Here is a 22,061-nt window from a genome sequence, read left to right as displayed (position 1 = left end):
AAATTCTTGCGATACATGGCTGACTACTTGTAAGTTAAGGGCTATTTTTAAAATTAAATATTTTATTACGAGAAACGAATACGCTTTTGTTTTCCTTTAATCGCATTGTAAGCGCGTTTTAACTGAAACCAAAATGCCAGTTTTAATTTGATTTTGTATACAATTCGATGACAAGTTGCCTTTATCGAGAAACTTATGTAACATTTTTGCAGATTTTGCTAAAATTTTGAAGTATTTTAGGATAGTCTTACCCATGAAAGTAGAAATACAAAGAATTTAAATATGCTTAGAGGACTTTTATGTGGTTTTCTACTGTTAGTGTCTGCTATCAATGGACAAAATTTAGAAAGTACGTTTATTTTTTGTTAAAATATAACTGATTTAATACACTAACTTTATAAAACAACATGTAATATTGTTACTGTAAAGTTTTAACAAAACTTGTAAAAGCTATTAACTTTGTGCAGTTTTGTTTAATGTAAAATTTAAAGCTAATTATTAAAATATTAATGTAATCTATAAAACTTATCTGTATTACCAAATATTTTTTAAATTAAAAACAAGCTTTACTTTAGTTCAAAGATTATTTATTTTTAAATAAATTAAAAATCTTAGTAAACCAAATGGAAAATTTTTGTAGCTTTATATTAAAAAAGATGAAATAAACTGTGGTTGCTTTAAAATACAGCTATTTGAAACCCAAAACTATTTTTAAGATCTTCTGGCTTATACAGTGTTACAACATTAGGCAATTTCAAAAATCTCTTAATGAATCTTTTAGTCTGGCTCTGTTTTATTAAACATATAAATTGTACATTCAAACAACATCAACTGCTACATTAGGGTTAATATTTTTGCAATTTCGGTGCGAAAAAACGGCACTGTAAAAAAATGTTTTTGAAATAAAATCTCAGCTTACAGCAAATCCGCGTAATCAACTTTAATTTTGGGTAATTCGATATTAATCTGTGTTGGCTAGACTGTTCGAAATTAAAGTTTATCTCATGCAGATGGCCGATAAAAGAAATTATTGTGCTGCTCATATACTTGATGACTTTCTGTGAAATGTTCAACAAAGATGTTCTTATTTGGTTACGTAGCAGGCATGCACAAGTGTTTGATTTAGACCGAGTACAAATTTTTTTGTAGCTAAAGCACGTTGAAAATATTTTATCAGCTCAAATGAATATACAAGCTAAATCCAGTTATTAATAAAAACGTTTGTGGCAAATACATTGCCTTTAAATAAAGAAGAACCAAAATGCTTGAACAAAAATTAAATTATTTTTACTTTTAAAGAACTACTGCCATTGTTGAACAAATTCATTTGTATCAATAACATTTTTCAACACCTTAGCAAACAGTACTTTTTCAAACGTTAACATGAACTTTTTGTTCAAACTTCAGCAAAGTTTAAATCAGCAATTGAACGTAACTTTGCGACAGCGCAAATGTACCAGTAATTCCAAGCCATTCAAAATAACCAGGCGTGCAAATTCGCTGGTATTTTAGATAAAACTATAATGTGAATTTCCAGGCAAACAAGTGTAAGCCCTATCAAACATCAATCTTTTGAAAAATGTATGTGGAGATTTCAACTGAGATTATTTCACCTTGTTTGTTCCATTGTCATGTTAGATCCGCTAATTACAGGCTTATATTCGTCTGTATTTTTGTTAAAACAGCTCATAATTGTTTTCGTCCTATGGCATTTTGAACGTATAGTGTTTGTTTTTGTGTAAACAGAATAAAATTACATTAGTGTAGAATAATTTAGGAAACGATATATACAATTTATAAAATACAAGTTAATGCTTACATTCTAATCTGATATAAATTTTAAATTGTTAAGTAATTACTTTTTATATTAATAAGTAATAAGTAATTTCAGATATTGTTTACTAGTTGTTATTACATATAAATACAATAAACTGTGAATATATTTAGCTTTAAGCTTTTAAAAATGAATAAACAAATGATAAAATATCTTTTTCAGAAATTAATTATTACACAAACAATAGTAAACTTTTAATGTTTGCTAAATTATGTTATTACTAAAGATTTTAAATAACATACTGTTTGAATTGTTTATAACTTTGCTAATCCTAGAACTGTTTTTCTGAACAATTAAATTATTTAAAAACTTTATCAAAGGGACAAGTTAATTTACAAAAGTATGGAGTGATCAACTAAAATTAGAAAGCCATTATTATTTAAACCTGATCACTATAGAAACCTGAATACTTCAAAAACTTAAAACTACTTAAAACCAAAACGACTTTAAAATCTGAACATTTAAAAATCCTTTACAATTAAAAATCCTGAGTTTTTAGAATGACCTACTAAAAAAAACTTTATCTTAAAATTTAAATACGTTTACAACTTATATACCTCAAAAACCTGAAAATCTGATTATGTTCACAGACAACTGCAGGAGGAGGTTGTTCGACCTGATATTCGTGCTGGACGGCAGCAAGAGTGTTCAGGAGGAAAACTTCCAGGTGGTCAAGAACTACGTCAAGTCGTTTGTGGATCAGTACCACGTTGACCCGGGCTGGACCAGGGTTGCAGTGGTTGGTTGTTGTTTAGGGGAATTTTATTAACATTAAGAAGTATTATATAGATTGTAGGTGTTCCAGGTTTTAAAAGTTTTTTTACAAAATGTTAATTGTCATTTTCTGTAGTGCTTAGTTTTATCAGAAGTACATTAAATATATATATACAATGTTTAACGTTTAAAAAATTACAGTTTTTATATTAATATTTATTTTTTACTTTATAGGTTTGTTTAGTTATAATTATGAACTAAATTAATCGAAGTATTCTCATAAATGTTCTGTAAAGTAAAAAAAAAGGAGTCTAGCATCGTGATGTTTATTCTTTCATTTTTCTTTAAAATATGCTAAAAAGATAATTAACTTCTTAAAGGTTTTTGTAAAGCATCAGTTAAAAGTTCAAACATCGTTTATTAGTTTTCATAATTTCTAAGATGGTTTTCCATAGCTCATGAACTAAACCATATAATTACAATGTTTAGAAAAAAAGAATTACTCCGAATATTTATTAACAGAAGTAATATATTATATGTATTTACACCTGTCATTTATTCTTATATGCGTGTTTGTATGTAAATTTGAAATGGTCCAATTAACTTAAAAACATTCAAAACTTCAAAATAACTTACAATTTGCAGGCAATTTTTCAACAAGTTTAGGTAAATATTTACAAAAACAAACGGTGATTAAGAAATTTAATTTTAAAGTATTCCATGAATTTATTTTTAAAGTTAATTTAGTTGTATCAAGTTTTATTTTTTAAACATTTTTCAACGAAAGCTAAAGCAAGTAGTTAAGCTTTTATAAATAAACACCAAAACCAGAACTAATTATACTACAATTGCTAACATTTAACTTCAATCAAGATTTAAGCGGTCTACACGTTCATCCTACTTAAACAAACAGCATGTCCGCATTGCAAATAGAGCAAATTTCACCATTGTTTTTGTAACAAACTCCAAATACTAACCAGCTGTTAAATCCCGTGGTCGTATAAGCTGCAAGTTTTGAAAACCGGCACGCCACGAAACTTTCTATTTACTTATTTAATTTCAAATGTTGCGGCTTTTGTTTTGTAAATGTTTTCAAGTGTTTGCGTAAACATCAATCAGATTTAGCACCTGTTTTTTGTTTAATTTTTCGGAGCAGTCACTTTTAAACGGTTCTAATGCGGAAGCCCGTTTATGACCTATAATAAAAAGTTAAACATTTGTATCAATCTTTATTTTTTTAAGTGCAAAATGTTTCCTTTTTCTGTCAGGTTTTAACAGCTTGAAAGCTAGATAAATTGCTAATTTAAACATGATAAATACATAGGTATTTTTTGGCTGATGTTTAAAAATTCCTTACAAAGTAAAACAATTTTAAAGTGAAATTTGTCAAACCAATAATTTTTTATCAGCAGGTTAATCGAATATTTTTCAAGCTTAATTAAATTTACTGTTAAAACAACAAGCTAATTATAAACTATGAAAAGACAGTTCAATAAAGTTTAAATATGTTAAAAGTAATGGTAATTCTAACTGTAGATGTCGTTAATAAAATAATGTTATTTATTTATAAGTGTTGTTCTATGTTCATTCATCAACTTTAAACAATTTCAGATACAATACGGAAGCATAATAAAAGAGGAGATCAGTTTAGGGGAATACCAGGATAAAACGTCACTGAAAGCCGCAATTGATGACATCAAGTTCATGTGCGGAGGTAAATTAATTTAATATAAAATTTTTAAACAAAAAGTTATTTCCAAACATTTATTGTGTAAATTAGTGTGGATAAAGTATCAATACATTTGACATAACTATAAAAAATAAAATTCATCATTTTTTTAATGTAGTCAATATAGCTATATAAAAAGTGCCAAATTGACAAAATAGTTTAGTTTTTTACGTGAAAGTTGTGAAAAATATGTATTAAAGTTGCATTATAAAAAAAAAATTGAACAAAATGCAATGTAAAAGTCTTAAACTTAGAGTTAAAAATAAGTCATCAATTTTAACAAAGTCGATAAATACTATAGACTAATATTTAAAGTTCAAAGCATTATTAATGTTTTAAAAGTTATGTTCAATTCGATTCAAAATTTTGTACTAGTTTTTTGTTCAAATAACATACAAGTTTTATATAAGTATTCATTAAATTAAATTATAGAAATGAAAACAATTGTACTAAAAGTTTCATTTGTGCTGTTAATAAAATTTTAGTTTAAATATTAAAACAAATAATTTGTAGAAAATAGTTATCAATTAAAGTAGTTAAAAAAGTTAACAAGAGGAAAGAGAAAATTTGCAAGCTACAAAATAAGTAATTTACAATTACTAAAAAAATTAGAAATGTATTAGAATTCTTATTAGTAATTTTGATAATTTTCATATGCTTTTACGTTGTAACTAGAATATACGAACAAACAAATTTAACAATAAAATTATAATTTAGCTTATACTAAAAAATAATTTTTAAGCACTTAAATTCTATTTATTTTCAAGATTGTAATCTAAATACTTAACCCATTACACATTAATTTAAATAAATGAGTTTTCTAAGGATAATCAGAAAAAATTTGACCTGGTATAATCTATCGTTTGAACTTTAATTATAGGTATAAACAAACAAAACTGTGTTATTTTCATAAAAAAAAAGCAATAAAAAATATGAAGAATGAACATTATTCTTTAAGGAATGTTTACTGCAGCTAAAATTACAATTAAGTACAAAGAAAGTAATTCAGATCCAATTAATAAAAATAAAAATAGTTTCATACGATTTGTTTTTGTTTAGCAAATGACTAAAACTTATTAAATGAAAAAAGAAAATTGTCAGAACTAAATTTGGTTGCAATAGCTTTTATGTTGATTGATCCATTTTTATGGCACAATTTTTAAATTTTTAAAATTTAAATCGGTTTTATATATTTAAGCTATGTTATTGTTCATTAGTAGCATTAGTGTTTTGTTAGTCAAAATTTTAATAGTCAATGTTTTAATGTTTCAAAACATTTCCAACAACTTAAGATGTAACGTATAAAGGTTTTTTTAACAAAAACAAATCTGATAAAAAGTAAATTAATTAGTTAATTAAAAATTCGAAACAATTGTACTCAAAAACAGTTTTTACTAGCTGTTATGCTTAATATTATGTACTAAATTTTCATATAAAACTATGAGTTTGTTATACACACATATTTTATTAAAAGCTTAATCATTAAGTTACTTTATAATTAAATAACTAAAAAATATTGGCATGCTATTACCATGTTATCAATACTAAAATCAAACTTCTAGCTTATTATACACTAACTGCTTTATCTTTAAAAGGTTTATCTGTACTTAAAAAAATGTGTACAGCAATACGTCTATTTTTATACGTAACACAGTAAATCAATTACATTGTAAGCCGTGTTAACATCAATAGGTAATTATCAAAGATCAAAGCAATAAAATATATTACTAAGCGTTTTTGATTAATGGAAATACAATTATACCAGTAATTAAATATACTGGTTTAATTTTGTCGAAATTCTACAGCTAATGAAGCATAATGTCTAAAATATTTATATTGGCTAATTAAAACTAAGAATTTTAATTTCTAAGCTACTTATTCCTAAGTTAATACTAGCAACATCCGTTTACTACTAGTAAAGTGGAAATCAAACGCATTATTGGTTATTATAAGCATTTTATGAATGTTAAATAACAAAGTTTAGATTTGTAAGCACTTTCAAACGTCTCAATTTTATTTAAGATTTACAGGCGGTAGGAAAGTTTTTAAAAAATATTTTTTTTTTTCTGTTTGTTAACGTACACTTTAAACATATGTTAAAGTAGTTTCAGCAAAAAATACAAATAGTTTTCCGACAAATATCACAAGTATTTACATTTAATTCCGATTTGACACTTAAACACGTGTTTAGCTGGTTTTTCGAAAAAACGGCAATAAAAATCACAAAAAAAAAAGCACAACTTGTCATGTAAATCATGTAACTTTGAGAATTTTCCAAAAACATTGCAATCAAAGTTGCGAAAGTTGTAAACTGGCGCGGCGTTGCAACGCGAGAGGTAGCGCGCATTATGACGTAACTACCAAATATAATCTGCTAACAAGCGATGCTTTCACTTGCCCGCATCTCAGAAATGACACACGAACGCGATAAGTACATCCACGTGCTCGTACTTACACACATATATATATATACATATATAATTCCCAGGTATACTGACAGTAGCTCGCTTGTTGCTCCTACGCATAATTATGCCCAGGAAACTCGTAGTTTCTGGCTCGAACAAAAAGGCTTGTGTTTTTTTTTTAAATCATCGATCAAAAGGTAGCGCTCGATCATTTCGAGAAAACTTTCAGCGATAAAAGTAATCCTGAAATTTTCAAGCCCGCGCCCTGTCAAAACGGACAATTTTAAGTAATGGCCTATGAAACAATTACTGTATTAAAAGCTTTTATGGGCGTGCTTTTGGGTTTAGGAAGCAATATACATGCCTTTTATGGTACTTTAAACACGGTCTTTAGATTTATAACACGATAAGAATTTCAAAAGAATTTCCGATGTCACAATAGTTTGTTTGTAAACATGCTAACAAATACGCTTTCAACACATCTACCTTTGATGTTTTCGCTTGGGAGTGTTCCGTTTTAATGTCGAGCACACCCCACACAAACTAATGATGATTTTCAATAAACAGCTGCATTAGAAATCGCACATTATTTTAGGGTAAACATAGATTTTTTTCTTTGTTTATTTATTATAATCGTTTCACAAATAAAATTTAAAACTAAAAAAAACTATGTGTGTTGAACTTAGAATCTTTTAGAGCAGTTATTATCACTGTACACATTTTTTTAACTTAAATGGCTTATACTATTAATTTATACACACATCATACAATAATATTTTTTCACGCTTACTTTATAGTCTATTTTTTGAATCCTATAGAGAAATTTGTATAAAATATTTGGGCAAAAGTTTTACGTTATAATTCAGTATCATTTAATTTTTATGTTAGTTGAACAATTTTAAAGTTTTTATAGACATTTAACTAAACTGATACTCAGAAGTATACTGATTTAGATGTTGTAACTTTTCTCTTAAATACCGGCTTGTTGAAAACTTGATACTTTTATTGCAAAGTATGCCGTTAAAACCGAAAGTGTATGTGAAATTAAATACTTTTTCATGACCGCAACTTATTGAAAGATTAATGGATTATTTTGAAAAATCGTGCTTAATTGTATTTTTATAGTGTGAAAAATATTCTAAATACTTTAATTAACTGATCTCATCATTCAATTAAACATTTTTATATGAAAAACAAATTAAAAACAATAAAGTCAGTTATGAAGTGAGATTTATTAGTTTTTTGCTAGTTCTAAACTAAGTGTTTTGTTACTTAGTTTTTCTATATATGCTTGTTTTTATAGTATTTATAGTTATTTACTCGTATTTTCTCAACATTTACATACGAAAACCAAAATTTTCAAATTATAAAAAAAAACAACAGTTATTTAAAAATGTTTTTGCAGAAAAAGTATTAACTTTATAAGCATTAAATTAAACTTTTGTATGTTTATCACTTACACTACAAGTGTTTATTTGACAACTTCAACATTCGAATTAAACTTTTTAATTCAAGTTATGTATTTCTACTTTTATATCATTTAACGTTTTTATTCATTCTATACTTGTTTTCATTAAATATCTTATTATGTGTGTAAACTTGTCATGTACATATATTTTTTAATATAAGGCACGATGACTGGAAAGGCACTGAAGCATGTCGCTTTGGAGCTGCTGGGGCCACGTTCATCTGTGGACGAGGGACACAAGACCACAACCAAGGTTGTCCTGCTGACAGACGGAAGGTCCCAGGACAGCTTCCTGGGGACAGTTTCGAAATATCAGAGGGTCATCAAGGTGAATTAATTTAAATTTATGTTTTGGTAAAAATTAATCAAATATTTCAAAGTATACATAGTTATCAAAAAGTTATTTTTAGAGTTATTATCAGAGAGTTGTAAAAGCGAAGTGGTGTAAGATATTTTTCAACTAAAGTTATGTGTAGTTTTAGAACATTTAAAATAATTTTTTTATAACTTTGTGTTTGTTAAATATAATCAAAATATCACTTGGCTGATAAAAATTTTTAAGCTTTGTTTGAAAGTTAATAAGTAGTTATGTAAAATATTAGTCAAGCTTTTCTGTCCACAACTTTGAGCGTATATTTTTTTATTTTTTATATACAAATACGAGTAGCGGTATTTTTGCTACTAGACGTTTATTTCTTCAAGCTTACTTTGACAGAGTTTTCAATCAGCTCTGAGCTTAGTTTAAAATTACACAAAGGGTCGTCGTACAACATGTAATGTTTTTATTCAAACCAGACTAAAGTAAGCTTTGGAAAGATACGATAAACTAACTTAACTTCTAAAACTAAAAGAAGTATATTCTAATTTCGATAAATTAATAATATTAACTTTTTCAAATAAAGCTAAAATAAGTAAACTATATAACTATGATATTGAATCTATGAGAAAATAAAAATTTCTAACTTTAAGAAGCTATCAGTTTCTTATACAAAAATTCTTTAAATTTTTGTTCCATGATTGAAACTTGAACTTCGGTAAAAGCAAACTTGAAGCAGAAATACTTTGTTCATTGTAATCTTGAAGCAATAACATGTCAAATACTCGACCGAATTGCCACTCATAAACTCCAGTTTGTCAAACAAATGCTAGACAAACACTCAACACAGTTCTACAAAAAGCAAATAAGCTGAAATACAACTGCTTCAATTGTTTGTGTACTGTTTATATGTAAACTAACGTTTACCACAAGTTATTCAGTAGTGTATTTAGTATGTTAATTACTGTAAGTTTAATTACTTGCTGTTTATAATTAAATTTTTTTATATAATTTAAAATCGACCTTGGAGTTGATTAAATTGTTTTATATTACCAGTGTCATTTTCTTTGAACCCGGTTTGATAAATAGTTTAAAAGGAATAGGAAAAGAAAAGCTGTATACCATTATTTAATAAACAGCTCTCTTAAATTAGTAATAAGAAATTAACTAAAATAAAATATTCGACAATTAAATCTTACGACTTGCACTATTTTAGCTACTATTAGTTCTATTATGTTAATAAAACAGACTTAAATTTTTCAAACTAAAGAAGTTATAAGAAGATTTATAATATAAAAATAATTTTTCTTCGTTTTTAAGTGAAAGTTTAACTTCAGTAGTAGTATATGAAGGTAGTTGTTTGTCAAAAACGAGACAGTATTGCTACTCACAATTGAAGTTTTCAAAATAAATAGTAGACAATCACTCAAAGTAGTTCTGAGAAAATAATCATTTAACAAGTCGTTTAGGCAATTATTGTAGTATTTGGTTACTATTTAAAATTAGTAAATAAAAATCAACTTGAACAAAGGTTCATTTTTTCTTCGGCGTTGAGAATATGACGTAGTTAGATAAAAATAAATTGAAATTTACAGTTTTGCTTTTTTAGCTCATACAATTATAATTGATAGTGGTAAATTCATACACTATAGCCCATAATTTTCATAGCTGTTTTCTAATGAGCGATTCAATCAAATTGCGATTCTTAAAAAATAACTTTTTTCAATAAATATCGAAACAACATGTAGGAACCCCTTAGGACTCTGCTTATATTTTCGAAACAAATCGTAAAACTTGTAAATTTTCCTAATACAAAAAAATTACTAATTTGCAGGACTCTGGTGCGAAATTGTACGTTGTAGCTGTAGGTAGTAGCGTGAATGCCACAGAGTTGGAGGAAATTGCCTCTAAGCCCTCCTCCAAGTATTTGCACAGGTATATTTTAAATAACATTGTTATAACATTATTACATTAAAATGATTTGATAAATTCTTTTTATAAGCTTTTTTATTTTTTTTTCCTTTATCCTTAAATAATTAGCACTATTCGATGAAAGGTATTAAACATTAACAGGCACATTACTATACTTTTATAGATACGACGAATTTGGGAGCATCCGCTTGGAGGCGCTACACATCGGTGATGACGTAGAATGCGGTGAGTCTCATAAAATAAATAAATAAATATATATATATATATGTTTGTTAACTTTATACAATACGGAAAATTAGTTAAATAATTTATAAAAAGATGTGTCCTATATTAAACTTAACTTTTCCTTCTATTTTATAAAAGTACTACTTTATTGCTAGTCTACCTATTTGATAATATTTATAACAAACTTATTGTTTTCAAGAAACTTTTTTAGCTCAATATTTCAAACAGCTACTACTACATATAAATTTGGGAAGTTAAACTTTATATTTGTTGAATACTTTATGAAAATAAACCTTTTCAGTCAAGTTTAATGATCAATCGTTTTTACTACCCATAGGCTTCAAAAAATTCTTGGAAGCTTTCTTTTAGATATTTACTTTTATGAAAATAATTAAATTGTTGTATAGTGTTTTTAGGTTTACATCACGTAGGTCCATTCTTACCCTAAAATTCAGTCAAAAACAAGGATTAAGTTTTAAGGTTTTTTATACTAAATTTATTTAAGTAAATTTCCAAGTAAAAATTTATAAACACAATCATAAGCATTGTATAAGACGACAAATTTTAATTTCTGCACGTATCCATTAAAAGAAACAACCCTATTTTAATCTTATCAAACAATTTTTTAATTACAAACAGCCTCCCATGGTTTCCATACTTTAACTAAGCTTATATCAGTTCACAAATACTTTTAAACTTAAGCTTCAAATTATCAATAGAACCAGAACAACTTTAATTAAAAAACTCGTGTGAATGGTACTGATTGAAACACTTCTTTTAATAAAAATACTTTTAAAAACTTGTCTTTGATAAAAACCCGCGCGGATTAATGAAAAGCCAGAAAGGTCAAGGCATTTCAAAGGGCACTTTTCTGCTTGAAAACAGATTAATTTAAGCCCAGCGCGCTCAGCATAAAACCCCCCGTAATCCAATTTGGATTATATTAACACCTTTCTGTTCGCAATTTTTAGCGAAATACCAGCGAATTTATTTATAATTTGGAAACAATGGACAGCCTTTGATTTCCGCTGCAAATAAAAGAGGCCAGCTATGTCATCGAAATGTTTGTCTTTTGAAGGTTTAGCGGGCATTTTTCGTTGATGGCATAGAAATCCTGTTTTATAATCACAAACTACAGGAGTATTATTATAAATGTGGTACAAAGGTTATACTAATCTTTTTTGTACAATACTTGATATTTCCGCTTAACGTTTAAAGTTTTGTAATACTAGTAATCACGTTAGCAATTAAATTATTAGAAGAATTTATAATTAACTGTATTAATATTTTTTTGTGCTTTGTAATGCGGTACAGCTTTACGTTTTACAACTTAGTAAAAACAATGGCATACTTTAAATAAAATAAAATTAACTTTCCAGTCATTTAAGTTTACTTTTAGTTGATAAAACATTTTTTTTAAAAAAGAAATGTAACTTACTTTCATTTACAATTACACGTATTAAACTGAATTATTTTATAATTAAAGCAGTTTGTACTTTTTTATTATATTTTTAGGACTTAAGAATATACTAACTTCTTTAAAGTATTTTTGTAAAATTGACTTACTTATATAGAAAAATTATGTTTTACCTAAGAATAAAACTAAAATATACATTTTAATAGTTACAACAAATAAAAAATTTAAACTATTAACAAGTTTTATCAAAACTACCAAGATATTAGATAACAAAGTAACTAAAATAAGTACAACGGTTTTTCTAATAGTCCAAATTATTTAGTAAAAAAAAAAATTAAATTGTAGTAGAGGTTAAACATTCCTTCAAAATGTTATTTAGTTTCTTTGCAATATTTCAAATAAACGAGTTATTAAAGATTCAGTCAATTACAAGAGCAACTTTAAACTTCACTTCATCGTTTACGCAACATTTTCATTTCATTGCAATATTTAAAACTATTGCAAAACACAAACTATCACTAGTGTAACGTTTACACCTGTTTACAATTACGTCACTTTATCTCTTTTATGACGTAACTGATTATGACGTCGTAGACGTGGACGAGTGCCTCGTCGGCACGCATGAGTGCGCACAGATATGCGTGAACACTTTTGGCGGGTACGAGTGCGCGTGCAACGAACCGGAACGATTCTACGTCAGCTACCAGGACGGAACCAGTTGCCATGGTAATTATGACGTCATTATGTTTGATGTCACCCATGCGGTCATTTTGCTTGACCCTGGATTAGTTGTTTGTTGATGATGTGGTGTTTGGAATTAACGATTTTTTACTAACTCTTTATATTTTATTTTATTTAAAGTTTAATATGAGTTTTGAAAACTTCCGTTGTTTTGCTAACTTCCAACGAAATGTCGTTTGGATTTTTTTTGTGTTGTTTGATGTTAGTTTGCTAATGTTCAATTGAAGTTAACAAGTTTATACTAACCTTTTGTCTTTATTTAATATTTTATAACTCAATTAAACTTTTAAACCAATGTTAAAAACTGATTTTATTTGTAGTGTATATCAACGAGCTCATTTTATTTATTTTTTTCAAGCAAAATATCTAAAAACCTTTTATTGAATTATATTAGTTTTGAAAATTTTAACATAATTCTTATTTTAGATTTTATACTTTTTTTAAGATATCTTCATTAATAAAAGCTTTACTGTTTATAAAATTTTTATTCTACTACTTATGTTGAGATGACAATGTTGTGTTACTAACATCAAATTTTATTTGCAGTTTTACTAACATTTACTGTATTTATTACTTTTGAAAATTTTGTTAATGTAAAAACTAATCTATATGAAGTAAAAGTTAAAACTATAGTTGAAATTTATCTGTTTTTTATGTGCATTGTTTGACATTGAACTCATTTTGTTAAAGATTTTTTTAAATCATTAAGTTTTTGAATATTACAACATTATTTTGGTCTAATATTTATTATTTATGTTACATTATGGTTTTTTCATTTGCGATAAAAAGCACTAAATGAATACTTTTTGCATATAATTAACTTTTCAAATATTGCTTAGTAGTACTTTATCAAGATTTTACAACTTAAGTAGCTTCTAAACATTATTTTTTTATTATTTAATGACTTTACTTTATCTACAGTATACATCAAATAATGAAGCTTAATTTGTTTATTTTAGTAAAACTAATACTATAAAAATAAAATCTTAACTATATTTACTTAACCTTAATATTACTACTAATGTCTAAAAGTACCCTTTTAATTTTTGATCAAACTACAAAAACATTTCTTTACTAGCAGTTAATAAAAACAGTTTTAAACTTCAAAAACGTGATTTATGAGTATTTATAAAACATTTGAAAGTAACAACTTTGTTTTTAAACGTGCTATTTTGTACAATACAAGTATTATTTCCTCTCTAAGGTTCAACTTTGTATAAACTGACATTTTGTTTATATTTACGTCATGTTCGAATTATGAACAAGTTTCTATTATTATAACGACCTAGCTGGAAATCTAGTTTGGGTGTTTTTTGTGCAGTTACGTTGAACTAATGCATTTTACTAACTCAGTCTTAACATCGAAAAACTTGTTTATTATTTCAAAACTTTTCTGTGTGATGCAACAAAACTGCTAACTTTTAGTTATTATTATTTTCTTTTAAATACTCAAATATTTTTATTATAATTATTTGTTAAGCAATATTCTAACATATTAATAATCAAGCATTTATTTTAAACCTTGGACTGTTTTACTTATTTGTGGTGTTTGTATTTTGAGCAGAAACTTTAAATTGCTGTAGGTTTGATAATCTACTCTCCAACTAAAATTAACGTGTTCACAAGTTCCCAACTTTTTTTTATAATGCAACGTAATCCTTTATTTTTTAACAAAGTTTTATTTGAGTTATTTTTCATTACTTTTGCTATTAAAAACTATTAAAGTTGTTCTATAAAGAATTGTTTTGTATTAGACTAGTAGGAAAAACTAGTAGTAAAAACCACTTAAGTAAAAACCCACTTAAGTTCTAAGTTTCGTCTATTTATTTCTATAATAATTTGTTTTTATATTAGTAAAGACTCAATATTTTTAATGGCTATTTTGATTGTAGTAACAAACTTATCTTTAAAATTTAGAACGACGTATTGTCTTTAAATATACGTCGACTAGTTTTGCTCGTTCTGTTAACTAAAATTGTTAAAAAAGTGTTTTTATATTGTAAATAATGTCAGTTAAACGTAAATTTTAAAACGTGATTTATGGTGTTTTAATAATTAATAATGTAACACTGTTAAAAACGTTCTATTTAAAAGGTTTCAACTTATATAGTTCGTAACTAACTTAATAAAAATTAAAAATATAGAGTATCAATGTTTTAGTATATGTTGTGTAAAAAACATCTGTAAATACTTTTTTTTCTAAGTTCTATGAAAAATAAAACTGAATTTTAAAAATAAAACCAATTTGTTGTTAATTTTTTTAAGCTGTGTTTAAGTTTATGTAAGTTTTGTTTAACATTTTGAGATGTGTTTTTGTTCATAACAAGCTTTACAACGTTATATTGATATAATATAAAAAGTAGTAAAAACTATTTATTTTAATTAAATTTTATTTATAAACAGCCAAACTTGTACCACCTCCGGTCAATCTGCGTTTCTCCTCACTGCGAGTGACGTCATCGGTTGCGGAATGGGAACTTCCCTCGACTGAAATAAGGAGGTACTTGGACGTGGCAGGGTTCAATGTTTCGTACAGAAAAGCTGACAAGAGGGGAGGCTGGAAACACAAGACCGTTACAAGTTCGTTTTTAAACAAATGTAATAAATAGAGTTTACTTTCTACACTCGAATGTTACGAAAGGGTCATGACGTAATAATTCAAACTATTTTACCGATCTGCCTATTGAGTATAAACTTTTGAACCAAGAAACTTTGTTCTCGATCTATGCACTACCTGGTCTTATGTGTTGTTTTCAAAATTTAAATTCTTTATCATGCAAAAGACTTCATCTTGCATCAATTTAAACAATATATTTTTAATTATTTTTATTAAACTATCTACTTATGGTACTAAGTTTAAGTTTTCATAGATTTTATGAAACACAAAACCGTTACAATTTATTGACTTATGTATTTACAAAATTGAAACCTTAATTAATTTAAAACGGTTACAACGGTTTAACGAGCTGTTTATAAACTTAAAAACTCACAAAAATAAAATTTTCAATGTGCAAGTGTATCAATAAAAGTTTGTAAACATAAATTGTTTTTAACAACAGCAAAGAAAATAGACCTGAGCAAATTGTCACCTAACACTGAATACGATTTCAATGTTTACTCGTTCACAGAAGACGGTAAAACCTCTATCACTACTAGCGGAAAGTTTAAAACTGGTAAGAACAACATTTATTGCTGTAAAAACTTATTAAGAAAATACAACTCATCGTACTTATTTTTAACGCAAAGAAATCTTTTTAAGGTTAAAAAACAACAGTTGACTGAAAATTAACTTTTTTTAACCTTTAATCTACATGTAGTTATAACTAACAAACTTTAAAATATCACGACTTCAGCGATTAATTATGATTTAGTTTTACTTTTAATTACATTATAATAATTTTATCACTTAATAAACTTTAGAAAACAAACCGAAGTTTAACAAACAGCCTATTGGTTTAATCACATCAGCGTCAGCGTAAAGTTTTTTCAGTTTTTGTTAACTAACAAGAAATATTCTCACTTGTCGTTTTATTTTGCACAATCAATCTGCAAAAGTTGAAAATTTTGCAGGAGGTTTCATAATACTTTGAATTTATATGCAAGTTATTTTTAATTTAAAAAAATTACACTATGTAAACTCATTGTCGTTTTTCGTACAAACAAAGCCCTACAACTCAAGACATTTTTTACAGCAAATTTCGCGCGAACCACTATCATCCTCTATAACGCAACATCAAACTCACTCACCGCTAGGTGGCAGGCCGGAGGTGAAAATAGAAGGGAAATCACCGGATACAAGCTGAGGTGGAAGAAATTATTGAAAAACGGAAGTGTCGATACTGAGTATAAAGTTAGTTGGCTATTTTTGTTTATTCTATATTTTTATATACTTTGGTTAACTATGAGTCACTGTACTTTTGTACTTTTATTAGAAAAATAAACAAGATAGTTCAAAAGCAATTTTTGTAAACTATAATCTTATGTATTTACTTTTTTGCTATTTTTGAAGGTTTTGTGACTATAAGTACTTGAAAAAGCATTTGCTAATATGTTTTTTATGTTTAGACATTTCAATGTAAAAATAATTATTTAACACTTTTTTACCACAATATAATTTACTCATACCAGAGTTCCATGTTAATTTTTCATAGCTGCAAACTGTAGTTTAAAGTCGTGCAAGCTAAGGAAATGAACAAATTAATTAAATTATATATGTTTTACTATAGTTTTGTTAATTTGTCTATCTATTTTTATGTTAACGTTTTTTTAACTTTTGATCTATTTTTATAATGTTAATTTGAGGAGTATAAAGTTAGTTGGCTATATTATTTAAAAAATATTCGTTATTATTTGTTATAATTTAACATAATTTATTTGTTTTGAGCTGTTTATTAGAAGTTAAACACTTTGCTTCTGAAGCATTTCATATGGCATTTAAATAAACAATATCTTTACAGTTTTACTTTTTAACAAATTTTAAATGTGGTAAAACAGTTTGTTAAAAAATTATTTGTTTAATTTTTGTGTGCTCTAAGCTATAAATCAAAGATAATTTGTTAACCTGAGCTAAATTACTCAACCTTTAAAAATTGTTTTCACTTCGCATAAGTGTAAACTTTATATCTAAGTTGCACAATCTTGAAATTTTAGCTAATTAATTTTGCATGTATACTATATATGTCTAAAAAAATATCAAAACAGGCTTCTAACAAAACTTTGTCAAGCTAGTTCTAATTGAAAACGCTTAAATTAATTTTTATTTACTTAGGTTGTAAATCAAAATTAAAATAGTTTATTCATAAAAATATTGTTTCAAATATTGTTTGACAATAATAGTTGTAATTTAACTTAAGTTTGATTTGATTTTAAAAAATTTGATTTTTTAGATCTCTTTTAATTATAAGCATATATTAACTAAAGAATTATTTGTTTGAAGCATACAGTTTTAAAAAGTAAAGTTAATATTTTAAGTTTGGTTTTAATACCGATAAAACTATTTTTAAAATATCATATATGTGGCATTCTTATAGTTCATATAAGGAAGTACATTGTTTGCTGAGATTTTTTTACTAATTTTAATAACCTTTGATTGCATTTAACATTAATTTAATTACTTTAAAATTTTATTTATCTATTTAGCTATTGATCATTCTAATAAGCATTTCCTTTGACATTGTATACTACTGTTGCTTATAAAAGTATCGTATTTAGATTTTGCTAGATAAAAACCTACCTTCAAATAGCCCATTATCGATAATTTATTTTTCCCTTCGATCAATCACTTATGAAATATTCATCGATCAAAATTAGTCTGGGTATGATATATAATATTCCGCCTCCCATATAATCTAATAAATTATTCTTAACGTGAGATTAAAAACTTGAGAACCATGATCGAAGTATCAAGGGCATAATTGCCAAATTAGCGGTTATAAAAAGCATTATAAAAGTTTCGAAATGTATATGATTTATGTTGAATTTATTAATAAAAACGGTGTAATTAAAACACAAAAATTTTATTTTTTACTTTTGTGCTAGTTAAATACAGTAATTTTTTATACTTGTCTGACATTAATTGTAAAAATTGATAATTATAATGATGTTTAACCTACTTATTTTCAAATGTTTTTCTTTTCTAATATTCTACGGTCAACTAAAAAAAAACTTAAATATATAAAAAATACTTTTTGTATAGTTTCATGTAGCCCTCAATTAAATATTTTTTTAATTTAAACACCAAAAGATTATTAAAATCACAATGAAATTTTTTTGGTTTTTTTAATAAGACGGATTAACTTTTTAGAGCTTTTTTACAAGTTTTTAGTGTGTTACTAATTTATAAAACTAAAAAATAACATTTACAATTAATCAAAGCTAATTTTTTTGAAACTTTTATGTATTTATACAAAGGCGTAAAATGAAAATTTCTTAATTTTTAACAAATTTGTTAGAAAACTAAGCTTTATTTTTGTTCGAATTTCAAATATAATTATTTTTAAATTTTTGCTTATTTAGATCAGTTTTAAATGTTATCAAACGAATAATAATTTATTCAAGTTAAACGAAAGAATTTAGCTTTACTTCGTATTAACTGATAAAAGTTTGTTGTTTAAATTAGTTCAATCTGTTTTTAAAACTTTTAAAAACTTCATTTAACACCAACCCAAGATAAACGAAACATCAAACGCAAAATGCCGACCGCAATCAACAAAAACAACCGCCCGCAAGTTGTTCGGACCTGTCAAAACAATCTAGGGGGCGAATTTGGCGTTATCAGACTTTGGCGTTAATGCGCGAGGTCGTTACACTTGGTTGCACTCGGCGATTTTTTTCTTTTTTTTTGCTGCACCAAAGCCAAAGTTGGTTTTAGCAGAATCTTCACACACACTTGAATGTTGTGTTGGTAGGAAAAAACACCAGAACTTGTAAAATTTAAATAAACATTAATTAGTGAATTAACTTTTTGTTATGGGCTTTTTATGATTTTTTTTCGTTTCAATTAACTTACTCTTGTTTATACAAAGCTTATTGGTTTTTGAGTAGTAGTGATTGCTTTGTTAAGAAAGTAGTTTTCCAAAAAAAAAGTTATTAACATATCTTTGTCCTAAAATTTTGAAAATTAGTATATTTTGTTTGCAAATTATAAGTTAAGCGATACTTTGTAATTATCATGTTGTTTGCTTTACCAAGAGAAGTCGATTGAATTTATTTATTATAAAGTTTGAAATATAAATATAAATCTTAATAAACTAACTAATTTGCACATAAATACTTAGAAACAGAAATAGTGTTAAATAAATTATGAATTATATATTATTATATAAAACTAGTCTACAAACTTTGTAATTTTTTTTTCTTTTAAATCAGGGTATTTAATAATTTTTCTTACAATGCATTTTAATAACTGCATTGGAAAGAACTTTGAATTTTGTATGCTTAAATGTATAATATAAGTTATAAAATTGAAGAAAAAGCTGTTTTAACTTTAATTTTGATTATATTAGTAAGGCTTTGAAGAAATCTAAATTACTTTTATTAGGTTATTTAAACATAAAAGCTAACTTGACTACATTTTCAATACGCATAAAAAATCATCTATATTCAATTCACACCTAAATAGTTGATGTCATAATTTTTTTTTTTTACGAAATTTCACCAAGTTTAAAGCATTGTAATTAGTCAGATGTAATACTTTCAGTGTATAAGTTAAAACAACGTATAAAGGTTGAAACGAACCGCTAATACCGCTTATAAATCAAATTTGGCATTTTGCCGGATATGTACTAGCTGATTGCAATCAAAACTTCGTGCATTTATTTCTATATTTGTTAAACATTACGTCGTCTCATCGGTTTTCTTTTGTTTTAAATTGATGAAAAACTGACAATTAAATTTATCTTTTTGGGGAAATGGATTAAAACTGTTTAAAGATGTTTTATGTTACAAATTTTACACGATTTTTACGAATTGATGACGCAACTTTTAGTGTGCAAAAAAGTTGTGAACTTTTGCAATTAAACGCATGAGCTGTTTCTGAATTGCAATTCATTTGGTAATATTTTATTCATTTTCTTGGTAATTAAATAAGTCTTTATACTAAACATATTCGATTTGGAGCTATAAATCAGTTTAAGATTTAATAAATATTTCACTAAGCTTTAACTTTTCAGCAAGCTCTGTATTGCAGAAAGTCAAAATGTTTTATCTATTTAAGTATTCATCAAATTTTTTACAAAGCATATTTTCAATATCGTTTATACTAAAAAGCAAAGTAAGTACAGAAATGTCAATACTATCAAATTCGTAAAAGTGCTGCTAATGATATTGATAAAAATGGTTTTAAGATGTAAATTAAGTTATCACAAATTTTTACATATGTTTATTTTACTTGAATTTTTTCTAATCTTCTTATTTTAATTAGCTGGATGCTTTAGAATAAAGCTAAATATAAAGATACGCTTCTTAGTTTAAACTTTTTTGAAAATTATAAAGTTAAAGACTAAAAAAAACATTTAAATATATAACCTTAATAGTGAAAAAAAGACCAGAAACGTTGTTCAAAAGTATTTTGATATCAGTAAGTATTATTAACTCATGCTAATTGGATTAAAACAATTTACGATATATACCATAATCTCACAAGCATATTAAAGATAAGCAAATAACTACGCATTACATTAAACATTCAATTTTTAATCAATCTTGTCAAATCGTGATCTCAATGTCAATTAACCTTGTAGCGTTATAACTTGCTGTCATGTGCAGACCTCTCGCTACTTTTAATTCTTGTTTACCGTCAACACTCTGATCCGCTTGATATTTTTGTCGCTGCTAACAACCGTTAAATCGTCTCTCATGCACGGGAAATTTTTGTGGTTTTCTAAACTAAATTGGCGGCTTGTAAGGTAACGTAGCAGAGATAGTGCAATGTAAAAGCGAAGAAATTTAATAAAATTCAAATGTGTTTATGTTAAAGTTGTATTAAGACTTGTTAACAAAGCTAGTATAGATATTGTAGCTTGTTCTGCGTTTGAAGGTTTTTTGCAGAAATTTAGTAAAAGTGTTATTTTTTGAAGGTAGTTTTAACACATAGAAAACTGTACGTTCTTTGTATTTTAGAATTTTCGCATAAACAGTTATCAATTGTGTTAAATTTGCGAAGTATTTTAACAAATTGCTTTTTAAATACCTTAGATAATAAACGTTAAATTTCTCTGTTTACAAATTTAATAACGTTTATTTTTTTCAAACATATTGCACGTATTAACGAAAAGCTTTATTAAAAAAAGATTAGAAAAAACTGAATATTTGCTTAAAAATTATTGCTCTTTAAAATTATATTAGCGGTGAGTTAAGAAGATTGGCTACAAATTATCATTACTTGGCTTCCTTTATATCAACTTTCATTTGATTTTAAATACAGATAAAACATTCATATAAATATTTTGTTGTTATGAAAACTTGTAATTTTTGCTTGATATGATCTTTTAAGTCACAATAGAATAATTGAAAAAAGCTTTTATTCTTGAGATTTTAAAGTTTGACTTTGAAAAAGGTTATTGTTGTTGCCAATAAATATGTTGTAGATCTAATCAAGCATAAGTTTACTTTCATGAATAGGGATTAGCAAAAATATGAAAAGTGCTTTACTCAGATGCACTGTGTTTATCATATTTGCTACATTCGCGAATGCAATTGAATATAGAAGGAAGGTAAGTTTAAACGAGTTTAAAAGAATATTTAAGCAAGAAATCCATTAAGATATATACAAAATTTTAAC

General features: G+C 26.1%; 1 protein-coding gene across 1 annotated transcript in view; it reads left to right on the top strand.

The window, feature by feature from the left end:
- Window positions 1-211: 211 nt before the first annotated feature.
- Window positions 212-22,061, top strand: part of LOC145850047 (uncharacterized) — a 63,207-nt gene continuing 41,357 nt past the window's right edge. The window contains exons 1-10 of the mRNA XM_082955190.1: window positions 212-349; window positions 2,425-2,573; window positions 4,160-4,262; window positions 8,312-8,478; window positions 10,301-10,401; window positions 10,562-10,623; window positions 12,635-12,766; window positions 15,185-15,361; window positions 15,841-15,954; window positions 16,474-16,631. Coding sequence (XP_082811316.1) covers window positions 283-349; window positions 2,425-2,573; window positions 4,160-4,262; window positions 8,312-8,478; window positions 10,301-10,401; window positions 10,562-10,623; window positions 12,635-12,766; window positions 15,185-15,361; window positions 15,841-15,954; window positions 16,474-16,631 — 1,230 coding nt within the window. The 5' untranslated portion in view covers window positions 212-282. The remainder of the gene's footprint in view (window positions 350-2,424; window positions 2,574-4,159; window positions 4,263-8,311; window positions 8,479-10,300; window positions 10,402-10,561; window positions 10,624-12,634; window positions 12,767-15,184; window positions 15,362-15,840; window positions 15,955-16,473; window positions 16,632-22,061) is intronic.

Source organism: Thalia democratica, chromosome 2 (assembly GCF_965202585.1).
Source record: "Thalia democratica chromosome 2, ktThaDemo2.hap1.1, whole genome shotgun sequence".
NCBI classification, from domain to species: domain Eukaryota; kingdom Metazoa; phylum Chordata; class Thaliacea; order Salpida; family Salpidae; genus Thalia; species Thalia democratica.
Note: the sequence above shows the minus strand (reverse complement) of the source record. Positions and strands in the feature narration are given on the sequence as shown.